This window comes from Pocillopora damicornis, chromosome 11, assembly GCF_964200805.1.
Source record: "Pocillopora damicornis chromosome 11, jaPocDami1.2, whole genome shotgun sequence".
NCBI lineage: Eukaryota > Metazoa > Cnidaria > Anthozoa > Scleractinia > Pocilloporidae > Pocillopora > Pocillopora damicornis.
The window spans coordinates 3,160,639-3,177,412 of record NC_142680.1 but is presented as its reverse complement, the minus strand read 5'-3'; the positions used below and the strand labels follow the sequence as shown (position 1 = coordinate 3,177,412).

The 16,774-nt window shown below is 41.0% G+C and overlaps 3 protein-coding genes across 10 annotated transcripts in view; 2 read left to right on the top strand and 1 right to left on the bottom strand.

Moving 5' to 3' along the window:
• Positions 1-16,774, top strand: part of LOC149037059 (uncharacterized) — a 68,195-nt gene that overhangs the window by 2,234 nt on the left and 49,187 nt on the right. The gene's annotated exons all lie outside the window — the stretch shown is intronic.
• LOC113683888 (tubulin polyglutamylase TTLL7) overlaps positions 1-16,774 on the bottom strand; it is a 43,594-nt gene that overhangs the window by 18,736 nt on the left and 8,084 nt on the right. The window lies entirely within an intron of this gene.
• Positions 3,155-15,107, top strand: LOC149037061 (uncharacterized). 6 transcript variants are annotated; one of them, XM_089187636.1, is made up of 10 exons: positions 4,328-4,477; positions 4,856-6,066; positions 6,347-6,597; positions 7,145-7,412; positions 7,882-7,974; positions 8,148-8,240; positions 8,435-8,527; positions 8,714-8,806; positions 9,004-9,096; positions 9,333-15,096. In XM_089187636.1, the coding sequence occupies exons 2-10, from the start codon at positions 5,277-5,279 to the stop codon at positions 14,408-14,410; spliced, it is 6,852 nt and encodes a 2,283-aa protein (XP_089043762.1). In that variant the 5' UTR covers positions 4,328-4,477; positions 4,856-5,276; the 3' UTR covers positions 14,411-15,096. The 6 variants fall into 6 exon arrangements, with proteins under 6 accessions (XP_089043758.1, XP_089043759.1, XP_089043762.1 ...); XM_089187632.1 differs by lacking the exons at positions 7,882-7,974; positions 8,148-8,240; positions 8,435-8,527 and having other exon boundaries at positions 3,155-4,477; positions 9,333-15,107; XM_089187633.1 differs by lacking the exons at positions 7,882-7,974; positions 8,148-8,240; positions 8,435-8,527; positions 8,714-8,806 and having other exon boundaries at positions 3,155-4,477; positions 9,333-15,107.

Below are 16,774 nucleotides of genomic sequence, written 5' to 3'. Positions count from 1 at the left end.
TGTATTTAAACGTTTCTTTCTTTTGTTTCTCTATCTGTTTAGGATGAATGAACAGGGTGGTGCTCAGATGGCTTGCTATTGGTATGTTCTGATATCATTAAAATTCTTGTCAATTGTCTGTTTTTGAGAGGAAATGATTTATTGTACAGTGCCTACTTTAAGATACATTTTTAATACCAAATTAAGGTGGGACTGGACACTAAATTCAGTGAATTTTGTCTCAAATCATTAATGAAATATTTATTGACAGATTGGCCAGAATGACATGAAATTTTCACGTGGGATATATGATTCTACACATAATCTGTGAAGTATACATATTATTTTGCTCTAAGCCATGGAATTTGTGGAATTTCATGGAGTAATAGGGGGTGTATTTAAAGAGGCCATTTTGGAGAAAAACTTTTCTAAATCCAAGCCATTTTAATACTTTTTTTTTTTAGATAGTTTATTATCAAGAACCTTGCAGCCACAGGCTGAATTACGTTTGATTTACAAAAAAAATATATACTACAAAAAATACATGGCTAAGAAGAACTAATTAAAAAGACAAAAATATATAATTAAGAGGAAAACAATATTACATCATTGCTTTATGGACATAGTGATGGATAAAACTATTTCGAGTACGAATGGTGTGGAGGCGCCGTGTAGTAAAAGAGTGCTGACTCCTTAAATTGACTTCGCACTCATTCTTGGGAGGTAGTAAGCTATAGAGCTTGTGCGAGGGATTAGACAGGATGGAATTAAAAAGCTTATCACATAAGAACTCGCGGCGGTTGTGTAAGGGAACTAGACCAGTCAAAAGAAGTGCCTCATTGTACGAACAATCTGGATAGATAATACGTAAAGCTCGCCTTTGACATCTCTCAAGATCTACTGAAAGGTATTGCGGGAGGCTATGATGATAAACAGGGCATGCATATTCAGTGACAGGCCTAATACAAGTCAAATAGAAGAGCAAAAGTTCCTCCGACTTGACCTGTGCACGCTTAAGCTGACGCAAAAAATACAGGCGCTTGTTTACTTTCTTTACAACTTCGGATACGTGATTATTCCACGTAAGATCGCAAGATATCTGCAAACCTAAGATCTTTGCTTGCTCTACACACTCTAAGTCCTGATCATTAACCTTAATTGGATCAAAGTTCTTTCTAGAGTGACTGAATGTTATGCGCAGTTCCTTGCACTTGGTTTCATTTAATTGGAACTTGTCAGCAGAAGCTTGCGTCGCGAGTTCGTCAACTGCTTGTTGGACTTTGCTGACCTCAGACTTCATGACTGTTTCAGAAATAGTGGAGTCATCGACATATTTCCACATGTCTGTACCCGGGATGATGAGGTCGTTTATCATAATAGTAAATAACCAGGGGCCAAGTTTTGTGCCCTGTGGGACCCCTGATGGGATGGCCCCCCACTCCGAGTAACAGTCCTGACTAAGTTTAACACGCTGTCGGCGACAGGACAGAAAGTCCACTATCCAGTTAATTATTCCGCTTGGAAGATCGTATGAAATGAGCTTCTGAACTAGGATCTGATGGTCAATAAGGTCAAACGCCTTGCGGAAGTCAAAGAGGATGGTTCTGACAGTTGCACCGTTCCCATCCGTAGCACTAAGCCATGAGTGGACCATGCTTATTAGTGCTTGTGTCGTACTGGAACCTGGCACAGTCCCAAACTGCCGTACATCCACTTTCGCCAAAACAACAGGCTTGAGGAAACTCTCCACGACGAAATCTTCAGCAACCTTAGAAAGCACGGGAGTTAGGGATATTGGACGTAGATGTTTGTTTACATCGTGTATTGGATTTTGCTTTGGTACTGGAGTGATGTTAGCGTCCTTCCAAGACTGAGGCAACCGTGCTTCCTTAAACGAACAGTTAAGGATATCAGTCACAGGCAGTGCTAGTAAATCTGCATTCTCTTTAAGAAGCCAACCGGGGATTCCGTCCGGACCGGTTGCCTTAGTTGGATTTAAGGCGGATAGCTTCTTTAAAACAGAGAATTCTGATACCTGGAAAGCACTCTCCTGGTCAGAGTTGGTTGAGGTGTTAGGTGAAAGGGGGGTGAAGACGCGCATAGGAGCCAAGAACGCCTGGTTGATGGTGTTAGCAATGTCTATCGTGCTTGGAGGCGAACCTCTCTGACCACAATCAATATGTTGGTAGAGGGTAGCTGGATTAACGCCTCTAGAAGCTGCGTCTGACGTACCACTGAGCTTCTTTACCTCACGCCACCAAACTGCGGGTTTACAGTCCTTCAGATGTTCAACCTTGGAGTTATAGAACTTTGCACGGCATGCTTTCCTCTCACGATTAACGCGATTTCGTAGGGTGCGGTACTGCTCCTGGTCGCCTTGAGCGAGGGCCTTTTGGCGGCTGTGAATGAGACCCTTCAATTGTTGATTGACCCAGGGCGGCTCGTTGGTTTGTACCGACTTAGACTTCAGGGGGAGGAGAATGTCCATTCCGGTCTTGACTATGGTCTCCAGCATTTCCACTTTGCCCTTGCAAGAATCTTTACTATCGATAAGTGTCTTAACGTCCACATTTCCAAGATACGTGCGCATAGCCATGCGCGTTGTAGGCCGTAAGTCCCTCGATTTCACGATAAGTTTAGTTCTTGGTTGTTGGGAACGCACGAGCGGCTGAACTTCCACAGAGAAATGATCGGACAAACCGAGAGCAGGGCGCTGGATCGGAGGGGCATAAAACTCCTTCACATTTGTTAACACCGGATCTAAGGTATTTCTGCCGCGAGTTGGAAAGGTAACGATTTGCTTCAAATTAAAGCCGTTACTAAGGCGCGAAGATTTTTTTAACAGAGTTTTATTGAAGTCACCAAGTAAAATTATCCCGCAACCAGGAAAGCGAGCCTCAACCAAAGATAAACAGTTATACAAATAATCCAGCATAGGCGAATCCGCGGCACTCGGAGAATGATAAACAACTCCAACAATAATGCTGGTAATGCCCCTTGGGAGACGCGAAGGCCGTATTTGAGTCCAAACAACTTCAAACTTCCTATCCATAATGTCCTCAATGATCTTGAATTGGATAGACTCTTTAATGTACAGACACACTCCCCCATGCACTGCTTCAGTTCGATCTCGGCGGATCACGTTATAGCCAGAAATAGCGACAATATTATTGACAATACTTCTTAAAATGGTTTGGCACTTGCACAAAGACAATGGCAATAAAGATTTTCAGAGTAGTCTGCCAACTAATGTTCAATTTTGACAATTTTGCAGTCTTATACTTTCTCGTTGGGAAAATTTTTGGCAGTCTGTGGCATAGTGTGCGATAAACATTTCTTTTCATATAAAGTTTTAGTTTGCAGAGATTCAGATCAAAATTATAAATCCTCTTGCGATAATACCATTGCAGTGGCAATTAATTTGCAAAAAGTGGCAATACATGTACATGTCTGAGAACCCATGTTTTTCCTTTTTTTGGTCACCATCTTGTGTAAGCCAGTGATATATGTCTGCAGCAGTTGAATGCAAAATAGTGCAATATAGGTCATTACTACCATCTTCATCTTGCCATGTTTCCTGCATAACCAATCAGAACATGAGACTATATACATTTGTGCTATCTGTAGCAACAACACCTATCCTGCTGTATTGAGCCAATCTTGGAACCCTTGCGCCCTGTGCATTAGCAAGAAATAGAAAAGCAACTCAAAAGTAGACTAGGTTGTAGTGAAGAAATTGATGTCTCTAGGCTGGGAAGTAAAAAGAAGAAAAGTGCACCACCATGCAGGAACCACAAAAATATGAAATGGTGTGGGAAATAACAATTTTCAATCTAACACCAGGAACCACAAAAATATGACATGGTGTGGGAATTTGGTAGTAACAACTTTTAACCTAACATGGTGTGACAAAATAAAGTGTGTGGTTATTGGCTTGCTTTATGGTTGTGGTGCATTCCAAAAATTGGAAATATCATCAAAATTCTTAGAATAAAAGGCTGAAAAAAATATTTGTGTTTTAGTCGCTTGGAAAGTGTAAGTAGTCAGCTGCCATAGAGCTCTTTCCTGAGTTCAATCCATGATAAGATAGCACTTTGTTTTTCATTATCACATTGTCACTTAGGAAATGGATGTATCAGAAATGTCATCTAAAGGAAATACCCTGTGAACAGCAGACACCATTAGATCAGGATCTTATCTCTATTTACTGCAAGATTTGTCCTTGGAAACAAAACTTCCCATTTCAAAAAGGGGCTGTTTTCCAACCATCACATTTTGCAAATAGGCAACTTAAACAATGATCTTAAATATATAAGAAAATGATGGCTTCTCAAAAAGGTCAAGTTAGCCTCTGGTATTGCCTTAAGTGGTCTCAACAACACTCTAAGAGGAAGTAGAAAGCTTAAATAGACTCAGTGAACTCACATTTTGTATTGTTTTTTTTTCCAGCATAATTTTTCAAAATTAAAAGCTTCCTGTGATGTCAAGGCTACAAAAGGTAGTAAGAGGAATTTAAATCTATTACAAATACCAACCTTTGATTTTGACAAAAACATTCATTTTCCCCCTTATTTTTTCACCTAAATGTTGGCAATGAAATTAGTCATGTACCTCTTTCAAAGTGAGTTGAAGAGCAAGACTCTTTAAGGATAATTTTCACCTTCCTTGTAACTGTAATGGTTGTTATCAGTGACAGTGATAGTGTAGATCTCTAAAGCAACTTAACATTTTCCTGGTTTAAATTTGTCTCAGTCTATATGTATCTGACTTCTTGGCATAGGATAAAACTCAACATATTGAGTGGACAGCCACTATTGTGATTTATTATTGTTTTACAGCTTAATTTGTCAATGCCATTCTTGTTTTGTTGTTGTAGGATTCCACCATTCCTAGTGTAGCCTCTATGTCACAGGAAGACCAGGAGAGTAGGACACTGAAAGTCACTTTGCTAAGTAGTGAGGGGAGATCATCAACTGATGGGGACTTGTCAACTATCAACCGAGAGCTGGCCATCCAGTTAGCTAAACACCCCCATGTGGATGTTAGTATCTTGCTTCCAAATTGCAGTAGAGAGGACAGGACCAGTGCTGAAAGTCACAATGTGAAGCTCATTGAAGCAGATAAAACTCCTGGTGTAGAGCCAGTTCTTTGCCTGTTATATCCTCCAATAAACCATACAATGCACTGTGTGATTGGTCATGGAGTTCAACTTGGCCGACTAGTTCCATTCATCAAGAGAAATCCAAATTACAGTCATTGCAAATGGATTCAAGTTGTTCACTCTGCTCCTGAAGAAGATGGAATGTACAAAAACATTTCAGAAGGAGAAAAAAGACAAAAAACAGAAATCCAACTCTGTAAAATGGCTGCATGATCAAGTTATCACAATCGGACCCAAGCTGGCAGAAACTTACAAGCGTTATCTTTGTTCAGTTAAACAAGAGGAAAAGGTTTTTGACCTTACTCCCAGCATTTTCTCTGAATTTTTGGAATTAAGACAAGCCACTGAAGAAAGAAGAAAATTCTGTATTCTTGTCATTGGAAGTGGTGACAGCTGTGAAGATTTCAATGTCAAAGGGTACGATATAGCTGCCAAAGCAATTGCTGAGTTGAAAGATGAATCCTACAAACTCAAGTTTGTCTGCCCAGCTGGAGGAAAAGGAGATATTGTAGCAGAAAAGTTGCTCCAACATGGCATTAGTCCTAATCAGCTTATTGTTGGCAGCTTTGATGATAGCAGAGAAGTGCTGGCTGACTTATTCTGTGAAGTGGATCTTGCAATAATGCCATCCAGGACGGAAGGTTTTGGAACAACAGCTCTGGAAGCATTATCTGCTGGTCTGCCTGTACTTGTCAGTGGTAATTCAGGACTTGGAGAAGCTCTGAAGAAAGTGCCTCTAGGCTCACAGAGTGTGGTAGACTCTGAAGATCCTAAAGACTGGGCCAAAGAAATCAAGTGTGTCCATCAGAAAGAGAGAGAAGTGCGACTTTCAGAGTCAAGTCTGCTGCGTGAAAAGTACTTGGAGAAGTATTGCTGGGAGGAGCCTTGTAAGAGTCTTGTGATAAAGATGAGGAACCTTGTCTTTGGTAAATTTACTTACATTTAAATGTTACAGCCTTCACTTGTCTAATAACTGATAAACTGGGTATACTGGTATAAAGTTGAATCAGCCTTGTGTCAACTTGGACCTATATGGTTACCATAAATTATTTAAAGACCTGAATCAAAAAAATAGTTAAAAATGGTAAATTATAACATAATTGTTATGTTTCTTCTTACTCCAAATGCCATGATATTGTCAGCCACCTGTCATGTACATGACTGTATAAGAATAAAGTACTAATCATTAAGTTGATTTTCTTTTAGGTGGGAGTGAACAAGTCATCCGTAGTCTTCAACAGTGGCAACAGAATGCCAGTAGTTGTAAGATCGGCAGCAATACAGACCTACTCTCAGACTTTAAGAGAAAGGGCTATAGAATTTCTAACAATCCAGGGTCAGGAAATTGTATGTTTTATGCCTTGTCAGAGCAACTGGAGGTTGTCAAAAGAGTAAAGATCCATCATTTTGAATTAAGGCAGTCCTTAGTTCAGTATCTAAGAGAGCACCCAAAACTGGTGAGTATTTGGTAAAGTACATATGATGTCTAGGACAGATATTGCAAATGTATCATGTGCTCCACATTTAAGTTAAATGTTAGGAACTAATATTGGGAAATTTTCAAGCCTTTGATCAGGAAAAAATATCAGTGTGTGTAATACATGAAGTTGAAGTTGACATGATTAAAAAGGACAACTTGTCTTTGTATCATTACAATGTCTTTCTTTCTTGTTTTTCTTATTTTAACTTATTATAGATCAACTGTGGGAAGTATAATGCTGACAAGTGAACTTGTTTATAATTATTCATTCAAATTTATCCTTTTTTTGCTATTATTTAAAGATTGGATTTGGTCATTGTAAAAATTACTCTATCTAACATTATACACAGGGAGTACTATTAAGGACTACTGAGCCTAGCAACTAAAGAGTCTTGTGTTTGTCTTTGAACACTTTTGAAGTTAATATTTATTATATGAAAATATTACAATATTGAGTCATTACTAGACTAGTTGCTCTATTACTATTAATATTACATGTTATCTTGTTGGACTTTCTTTTAAAGGTGGATGGAACAGATCTGTTTCACTTTGTTGATAGACACACAACATGGGATGGTTACTTAACAGACATGGAACAAGATGGCACTTGGGGTGATCATGTGATTCTCTGGGCTGCAGCAAACTGTTATCAAATAGCCATTCATGTGATTAGTAGTCTTCCAGGCCACAGTGAGGTAATTATCAACCCAGATTGTTCATTTGATCAAAGCAAGCATCTTGTACTGGGACATGTCCATGAAGTACACTATGTCAGCCTTCAGCCCTTGCAAGGTAAGGCTTAGAACATAACACATTTAAAAATTGGCCTATCCGTGAATTTTGCAAACAAGATGTTTCAAATGTTTTAACTGAGTGCATTCTACAACTGTATTTTAGTCCTATACAGCTACAGGCCACACATGTCTGTACGAATTACCATTTCATAAAAGCCTGCAGAGCTGACTGTTTTGATTTATCTGTGATGTAAACTTCTGCAGGCTGGTGCATGCAAATTATATAGTGAGACAAGTTGTTGGTATTCCATTCATTTCGTAATTCATCACCACATTGTGAGTAATCAGAAAAGTGTGTAATGTCAGTGAAATCATTTGTCATTGAGTGACATTAAGAGATGATGAACCAACTTCCTCATAAGACAAGCAGAAAATAATGTTACTCGATTGTTAATACTGTAGGTAATAGTAATTAACTATGTTTTTTAATTGTAGAGTTTTAAGTGCGGTTAAACTCTTTTTACCAGGTGCCGTAGCAAAGAAGTCCAGGCAGGTTTCAAATGAAAAGGTTACACGAAGTTCGTCCTCTGTTGTATCTCAGTCTGTGAAGCGCCCTAGAGGTAAATTTCATCGTAAGTCCTACAATCCAGCACTTTTTAAAACCTTTCACCCCTTTTTTTTCTTTTTTTTGCTATTAAAGAACAGCTATATGAACAAGCCTTCTGTTATCTTTGAAGGAGCCATTCGCTGCTCTTGCCATTTTAATCTCGGTGATTAAACTTTTTTTTACCAGATGCCGTAGTAAACAAGTCCAGGCAATCTTTAAATAAAGAGGTTAAACAAAGTTCGTCTTCCGTTGCCACTCAGTCTGTGAAGCGCCTTAATGGTAAATTTCATCTTAAGTCTTACAACGCCATTGGTTGGAAATCCAGCGCTTTTTCAAAACTTTCCACCCTTTCTTTTTGCTATTAAAGAACAGCTGCATGAAGCCTGCACATAACAAGCCTTCTGTTATCTTTGAAGGAGTCATTCGCTGCTCTTGCCATTTTAATCCTGGTGATAAAACTTTTTTTTTTACAGATTCTGTATTAAAGAAGTCCAGGCAAGCTTCAAATGAAAAGGTTAAACGACGTTCGTCGTCTGTTGCCACTCAATCTGAGAAGCGCCTTAAAGGTAAATCTCATCTTAAGTCCTACAACGCCATTGGTTAGATGGTCAAAACTTTCCACCCTTTTCTTTTTTGCCATTAAAGAACAACTTCATAAAGCCTGCATGTAACAAGCCTTTTGTTATCTTTGAAGGAGTCATTCGCTGCTCTTGCCATTTTAATCTTGGTGATTAAACTTTTTTTTTTACCAGATGTCGCGGTAAACAAGTCCAGGCAAGCTTCAAAGGAAAAGGTTAAACGACGTTCGTCCTCTGTTGCCACTCAATCTGTGAAGCGCCGTAAAGGTAAATTTCATTTTAAGTCTTACAACGCCATTGGCTTGAAATCCAGCGCTTTTTCAAAACTCTCCACCATTTTTTTTTTTTTGCCATTAAAGAACAGCTGCATGAAACCTGCATATAACAAGCCTTCTGCTATCTTTGAAGGAGTCTTTCGCTGCTCTTGCCATTTTAATCTTGGTGATGAAACTTTTTTTTACCAGATGCCGTAGTAAAGAAGTCCAGGCAAGCTTCAAATGAAAAGGTTAAACGACGTTCGTCCTCCGTTGCCACTCAATCTGTGAAGCGCCCTAAAGGTAAATTTCATCTTAAGTCTTACAACGCCATTGGTTGGAAGTCCAGCGCTTTTTCAAAACTTTCCACCCTTTCTTTTTGCTATTAAAGAACAGCTTCATAAAGCCTGCACACAACAAGCCATCTGTTATCTTTGAAGGGTCATTCGCTGTTCTTGCCTTTTTAATCTCAGTGATTAACGTCAATGTTTATTCAAAGACATGTGCGTTCAAGAACGAAGTATGTTGTTTACTTGCAGGTTCTGATCATTGTCTAATTGTGGAACACCTTGAAGGTGAATACATGAGACGCTCCAATGTAAAACCACTGCTGTGGGATAGCGACATCCAACTACCTATTGATGAAGTCTACACAAGGTTGCAAATGAAATGGAGAAAGAAGGCTTGCTTTCAGCTAACAGAGAAGGAGGTTAACATGTATGAAATTTTCAAACCAGTTCGGGAGGGTGAAAAGGGCGCCAGAATGGTACTTGTAGAAGGAAACCCTGGGATTGGGAAGACTACGTTTTGCCTTAAAATTGCAAGTGATTGGGCCAAAAAATTAGTACCAGTAGAGTTTCACTTCCCCATGTTTCAGTTGTTGTTTCTTCTAAAATGCTGTGATATTCACGAAGATACTAAAGACATAGTCCAAGCCATCGATGAGCAACTTCTGAATGATGACATTAACAATAAGGAAGAATTTTTGGATTACATCAGAGATGGTAAGAATCAGGACAAGATTCTTTTAATTCTGGATGGTCTTGATGAGTTACCAGAAGCATCAGAAAATGTCGTAGATAGGCTCTTTAGAAGAAAAGTTTTCTCGCGCTGTTTTATTTTGGCCACCTCACGCGAAGAAAAAGGAATCGATGTCCGGCGGCGCTATGACTTTGATACACTTTTGCAGATTAAAGGGTTCACCTCAGAGGACGCTACAGATTACATCAGAAAGCATTTTAAAAGCGTTGATCCACAAAATTTGTCAAAAGGCAAGAGGCTCATTAAAGCTGTTAAAACAAATACTCACCTAAGTGCGCTAAAGAGCAATCCGTTGAATCTACTTCTCTTGTGCGTTGTCTTTGAAGACTTTGAAGGGAAACTACCATCTAATCGCACTAAGCTTTATCAGATTATTTTTCGATGCTTGTTGAGGCGATATTGCTCCCGAAATGGCTTGAACGTTCATCGGAATGCCGACGAAGCCCTAGAGAATCAATTTAAAGAGTCCCTACTTGTGTTAGGGGAGTTAGCGTGGAATTGTCTTCGAGAAGACCGTCGTTCGTTTTCGGAAGAGGAACTGGACAAGTTAGAACATTCGAGGACCCATGTGAGAAGATTTCCAGCTATCAAATTGGGCCTTGTTTTCATGGAAGCCAGTTCAAGGCCAAGTCAGGAACCAAGACATCAGTGTCATTTTCTTCACAAAACATTTCAAGAGTTTTTAGCTGCCTTTTACCTTGCGAACCAGTTGTCAAGGAGACAACTTAACCTTACTGATCATTCTGTTTTCCGCAAAGAAAGTATGTTAGGTAGATACAAAGAAGTATTTTTCTTTTTAGCTGGCATATTAGGCAGGGAAGGAACGGTGTTTTTCAAAGAGATCGTAACGATTTTAAGAGAAGACTTGCACTGGGACTACTCGGACGAAGAGTGTCAGTTCTTACTTGAGCTTTTAAAAGAAAGTGGTGCTGCAGACGATTTAGGCAAAGTTGCCTGCTCCCGTATTCCATTACCAAACGTTTTGAAGTTGGATCAGCTCCAGTGGTCTTGGTTGAAACTTATACGATATGTATGCGAAGGCGCCATACTCGAAGGTGATGTGGCATCAATGCAGCTTACTAAACTGAGCCTGTCGGGCTTGCAGTTTTTCAGTAAAGACAATGTGAACGATCTCCATGGAATTCTCGGAAGCAGTCAAACTCTCACAGAGCTTGTCATTGGTAATATCGAGAACATGTCCCCTGAAGTTGCAGATCTGTTCGCTGAGAGTTTGTCGTCAAGCACTTCACTAAGAACAGCCACGCTACAACTGTTTGACGTGAGTAGTGAGAGGTGCGCCAGTAATGCTAGTACCTTGTTATCGAAGCTCTCGCAATTGGAATGTCTTTCGCTTGAAGTCTTTAGTGTTTTAAATAACATTGCTGCACAAGCCGTGAAAGAGTTATTCAAATCATCGCTAATTTCTCTCGCGCTTATTGTTCATGGGGATCAAAATGACTGTTTGATGTCGACTGTTAGTGAAGGACTTGCAGAAGAAACCGTGGTGGAGTCTCTTAGTCTTGTCGTTTATGGAAGAGTTAGCAACCCTGGAATCGTAGCAGTGCAGAAAGGTGTTCTGCGAAATAGAACTTTGCACTCTTTAGAGTTAAAGGTTTACGGAGATATCCCAGATGCGTGGATGGCAGCTGTTGCTACCGTACTGGCAGCCAATAAGTCATGGAAGTCTCTTATTATTCATCCAAATGTGTGCGGGAAAATTAAATATGAAGCAGGTTTGCTGCCCTATCCTATTCTAGGTGATGCCTCACTAGAGAAGTCATTAACCGTGAACGTCTGTTGTGAACTGAGCGTTCACAGCTTAAAAGCCCTTACAGAGTTTTTCAAGGAAAGTTCGCCACTATCTGATTTGCAGTTGAATGTCCAAAGTAAACAAAGCAATGAAGTCGTGGATTGTCTAGTAGACTATTTTCTGGCTAACAATTCACTGTCCTCACACAGTATTATTAACCTTAGTGGTGAAATCAGAAGCTACGAAGGAACTGCTCTTCAGAGATTAGTTCAAGAGGGTCAAAAGCATTCTGTCTCAGTGCGCTTGAATGGTCTTGATGAGGATCACTTTTTAAGTGGTTTTTATACTCTCCCCAATTTTTCGTCAGCGTCGGCCGCGTTTTTAGTTGATGGAAAGACTGCCACATACCTTGAAGTCATCAAACTATTAAGCTCTGCGACAACATCCTCGTTCAATCTCACAGTTAATCATCACGCTGCTGTGAGGGAAGACTGGGGAAAGGGTGTGGGTAGCGGCTTGGCGAACAGTCTTACAGTTAACAATCACGCTGAAGACATGGGACTCTGGGCCAGCGGTGTGGGTGATGGTTTGGCGAACAGCAGATCACTAACTACATTCAGTCTCACAGTTAACAATTACGCTAAAGACATGGGACTCTGGGCCAGCGGTGTGGGTGAAGGTTTGGCGAACAGCAGATCACTAACTACATTCAGTCTCACAGTTAACAATCACGCTGAATACATTGGACTCTGGGGCAGCGGTGTGGGTGAAGGTTTGGCGAACAGCAGATCACTAACTACATTCAGTCTCACAGTTAACATTTACGCTAAAGACATCATTGGAGACTGGGGCAGCGGTGTGAGTGATGGTTTGGCGAACAGCAGATCACTAACTACATTCAGTCTCACAGTTAACAATCACGCTAAAGACATGAGACGCTGGGGCAGCGGTGTGGGTGAAGGTTTGGCGAACAGCAGATCACTAACTACATTCAGTCTCACAGTTAACAATTACGCTAAACACATCATTGGAGACTGGGCAAGCGGTGTGGGTGATGGTTTGGCGAACAGCAGATCACTAACTACATTCAGTCTCACAGTTAACAATCACGCTCAAGACAGTAGACCCTGGGCCAGCAGCCTTGTGGGTGATGGTTTGGCGAACAGCAGATCACTAACTACATTCAGTCTCACAGTTAACAATTACGCTAAAGACGTGGGACTCTGGGCCAGCGGTGTGGGTGAAGGTTTGGCGAACAGCAGATCACTAACTACATTCAGTCTCACAGTTAACAATCACGCTGAATACATTGGACTCTGGGGCAGCAGTGTGGGTAAAGGTTTGGCGAACAGCAGATCACTAACTACATTCAGTCTCACAGTTAACAATCACGCTGAATACATTGGACTCTGGGGCAGCAGTGTGGGTAAAGGTTTGGCGAACAGCAGATCACTAACTACATTCAGTCTCACAGTTAACAATTACGCTAAAGACCATATTGGAGACTGGGGCAGCGGTGTGAGTGATGGTTTGGCGAACAGCAGATCACTAACTACATTCAGTCTCACAGTTAACATTTACGCTAAAGACATCATTGGAGACTGGGGCAGCGGTGTGAGTGATGGTTTGGCGAACAGCAGATCACTAACTACATTCAGTCTCACAGTTAACAATCACGCTAAAGACATGAGACGCTGGGGCAGCGGTGTGGGTGAAGGTTTGGCGAACAGCAGATCACTAACTACATTCAGTCTCACAGTTAACAATTACGCTAAACACATCATTGGAGACTGGGCGAGCGGTGTGGGTGATGGTTTGGCGAACAGCAGATCACTAACTACATTCAGTCTCACAGTTAACAATCACGCTCAAGACAGTAGACCCTGGGCCAGCAGCCTTGTGGGTGATGGTTTGGCGAACAGCAGATCACTAACTACATTCAGTCTCACAGTTAACAATTACGCTAAAGACGTGGGACTCTGGGCCAGCGGTGTGGGTGAAGGTTTGGCGAACAGCAGATCACTAACTACATTCAGTCTCACAGTTAACAATCACGCTGAATACATTGGACTCTGGGGCAGCAGTGTGGGTAAAGGTTTGGCGAACAGCAGATCACTAACTACATTCAGTCTCACAGTTAACAATTACGCTAAAGACCATATTGGAGACTGGGGCAGCGGTGTGAGTGATGGTTTGGCGAACAGCAGATCACTAACTACATTCAGTCTCACAGTTAACAATCACGCTAAATACATGGGACGCTGGGGCAGCGGTGTGGGTGAAGGTTTGGCGAACAGCAGATCACTAACTACATTCAGTCTCACAGTTAACAATTACGCTAAACACATCATTGGAGACTGGGCCAGCGGTGTGGGTGATGGTTTGGCGAACAGCAGATCACTAACTACATTTAGTCTCACAGTTAACAATCACGCTCAAGACAGTAGACTCTGGGCCAGCCGTGTGGGTGATGGTTTGGCGAACAGCAGATCACTAACTACATTCAGTCTCACAGTTAATAATCACGCTGAAGACATGGGACGCTGGGCCAGCGGTGTGGGTGATGGTTTGGCGAACAGCAGATCACTAACTACATTCAGTCTCACAGTTAACAATCACGCTGAAGACATTGGACTCTGGGCCAGCGGTGTGGGTGATGGTTTGGCGAACAGTAGCTCATTAACTTCATTTAGTCTTACCGTTAACAATCACGCGGGCGAAATAGGTCGCTGGACGAACGACTTAAGCAAGGGCTTGGTAAAGAGCGGTTCTTTAACAACGATAAGAGTAGCATTTAACTTGTACAGTGAGGACAGAATTCGCTAGATGTTTAGCCAGTCTCTCTCCCATCCATTTTTTCCCTTTCTATTGAATGCGTGGATAGAACTTCGTAGAGCTAGAAATTAGGATAAGAACACAGTTGAAGAGAAACAACCGTGTTAAAATTCATTTTATTTGTCGGTAGAGACTGTAAGAAGTTTACTAAAATATTTTGGTCGGGACACAAGAATTCAAACACTTAACATACTTTTCTTCGTCTTATGCTTAGCAGTGTTGTTAGGGAAGTGTATTTGCTTGTACATGAAAGAGTTCATTTTTAGTAGGTGTTCAAAATAGCATTTGTTCGTGCTAGTTTTACTCTTTGCACAATCTGTGTCAGGGTGGCAAATTTTTGGTTCGAACCAGCAGTATACATTAATCTATAGCTGACAAAAAAGACAGAAGAACATCGGTCCGCAAACATGAATTAGAAACACGGCCCTTTGCGCCTTTTAACGCGAGGAGTGCGTATGCTATTGGTTACAAACGAACTTGTAGAACTGATGCGTTGAAAATACCAGAATACCGGGATGAAAATGAAACCGAGGTTGCTGAACATTGTAGTTTTATTACGCCACTGGTACAGTTTTAGTGATCTTTTTTATTTACTGTTGTGAACGTTTTGTAAGATGAGCCCAACGGTAGATGCGCTGTATCAAATTTTCTGTGAACTAAAGTTTGTTTAAAATTTATTCATTTTTAACTGGTTTCTCTTTAACTGGCTCCAAAGATTTGCCTATCCCGCCCATTTCCCGACCCAAACAACCATTCAGTAATAGGCACATCTCAAGAATAGCAACCGATATTGATGATGAACTGTGATGTTAACTACTTTTCCATTTACACCAAAACCCTGTAGTCCCCCCCACCCCCTTCAGGGGCCCAATACCCTGGGGGTGGGGGGGGCCGATATTGATGATGAACTGTGATGTTAACTACTTTTCCATCTACACCAAAACCCTGTAGTCCCCCCCACCCCCTTCAGGGGCCCAATACCCTGGGGGTGGGGGGGGGGCCGATATTGATGATGAACTGTGATGTTAACTACTTTTCCATTTACACCAAAACCCTGTAGCCCCCCCCCCCCCTTCAGGGGCCCAATATCCTGGGGGGGGACGTTGTCTTGTTCGCAGCTTATGCAAATATTCTGGCTTAAGCAAACAAAAAGATGAAAGAAGACGGTTAAGAGTTTAATTTTTCTCGTTTTCGCTTTTTCCGTTAATGTAATCGCATGGGTCCGAGGGTAATTCAAGATTAATTTCGTTTGTATTTTCGGGGTTTTCCCAAAATTACCCGAGTCGCGATGCGACGAGGTCAAATTTGGGAAAACTTTGAAACTACAAGTGAAATAAATCCTGAATCGCCCGAGGGCACTTGCGTTTACTTGTTTATCACATAGAAGGCAAATTTTTGAGGTAGTTGCATTCGCGCACGCTGTCGGCGCGCGATGAAGCCCTTCAATGCTGCCACAAATGTCAAAACAAACGTAACCAAAGATTCAATAAACATTTTATTCCCAAAATACGCTTTACAACGTTACGCGGCTTCATCCAGTTAAATTGCAATCAATCGTTAACGCAAATTGTAAATAGTCGCAATCAGCATCAAGTAATTATCCCTCTTGATTACCAAAAGTGCCCTTGTGATTGAGAAAAATGCTCTATGTCTCAGCCAATCAGCATTCAGTAATTTTGCCCCGCATGTGATAAGACTCGCTATCAACGGCGCGTGTTACTGCTTAGGCAAAGGGACTCCTGAAAGGCTGGAACACTACACTATAAACGTCTGTAGTTGTTTCTTTTGGGGGGGGGGGGGAGAAGTACACCTGGCCTAGCGAAATTATGGGTGCTTATCTGCTCATGTACTATACGAGAACCGTCATAGCGGACAAATAGACTCGTTAAACTGAAAGTTGCAATGACACTTGCACGATGCTAAAAGCTGGAGACAGATGTCACCCATTTTGGGTTTTTATTTCTACCTGTGTCACTATCGAAGACGTTTTAAGTCAACTTTACTAAAACAAAAAAAAAGAGAAAAAAACGTTCTTTCTCCCATTTCTTTTTATTTTCAGGTTATCTATTTGTTGATACTGTCTCGAAGAATTCTCTGGCCACAGTAACGCAAATATTTCGCAAGCCTCGAGTGTCACGGTTGATGCCTAAGGAACTGGTCTGTGTAATCGTTATGCTCTGTTAATTTCTCATTTTAGAGATTTTTTGAAAATAAATCGAGGAATAGAAAGGACCGATATGAAGTGAATCTGGATGTAGCAATTACGTGTCCAATTTTACATTTGATCTGGAAAATTATATTTTTGTGAGGGAAAACTTAGCGAAAGTTGATAACTGATGGGGTGCGTAGAAGGTG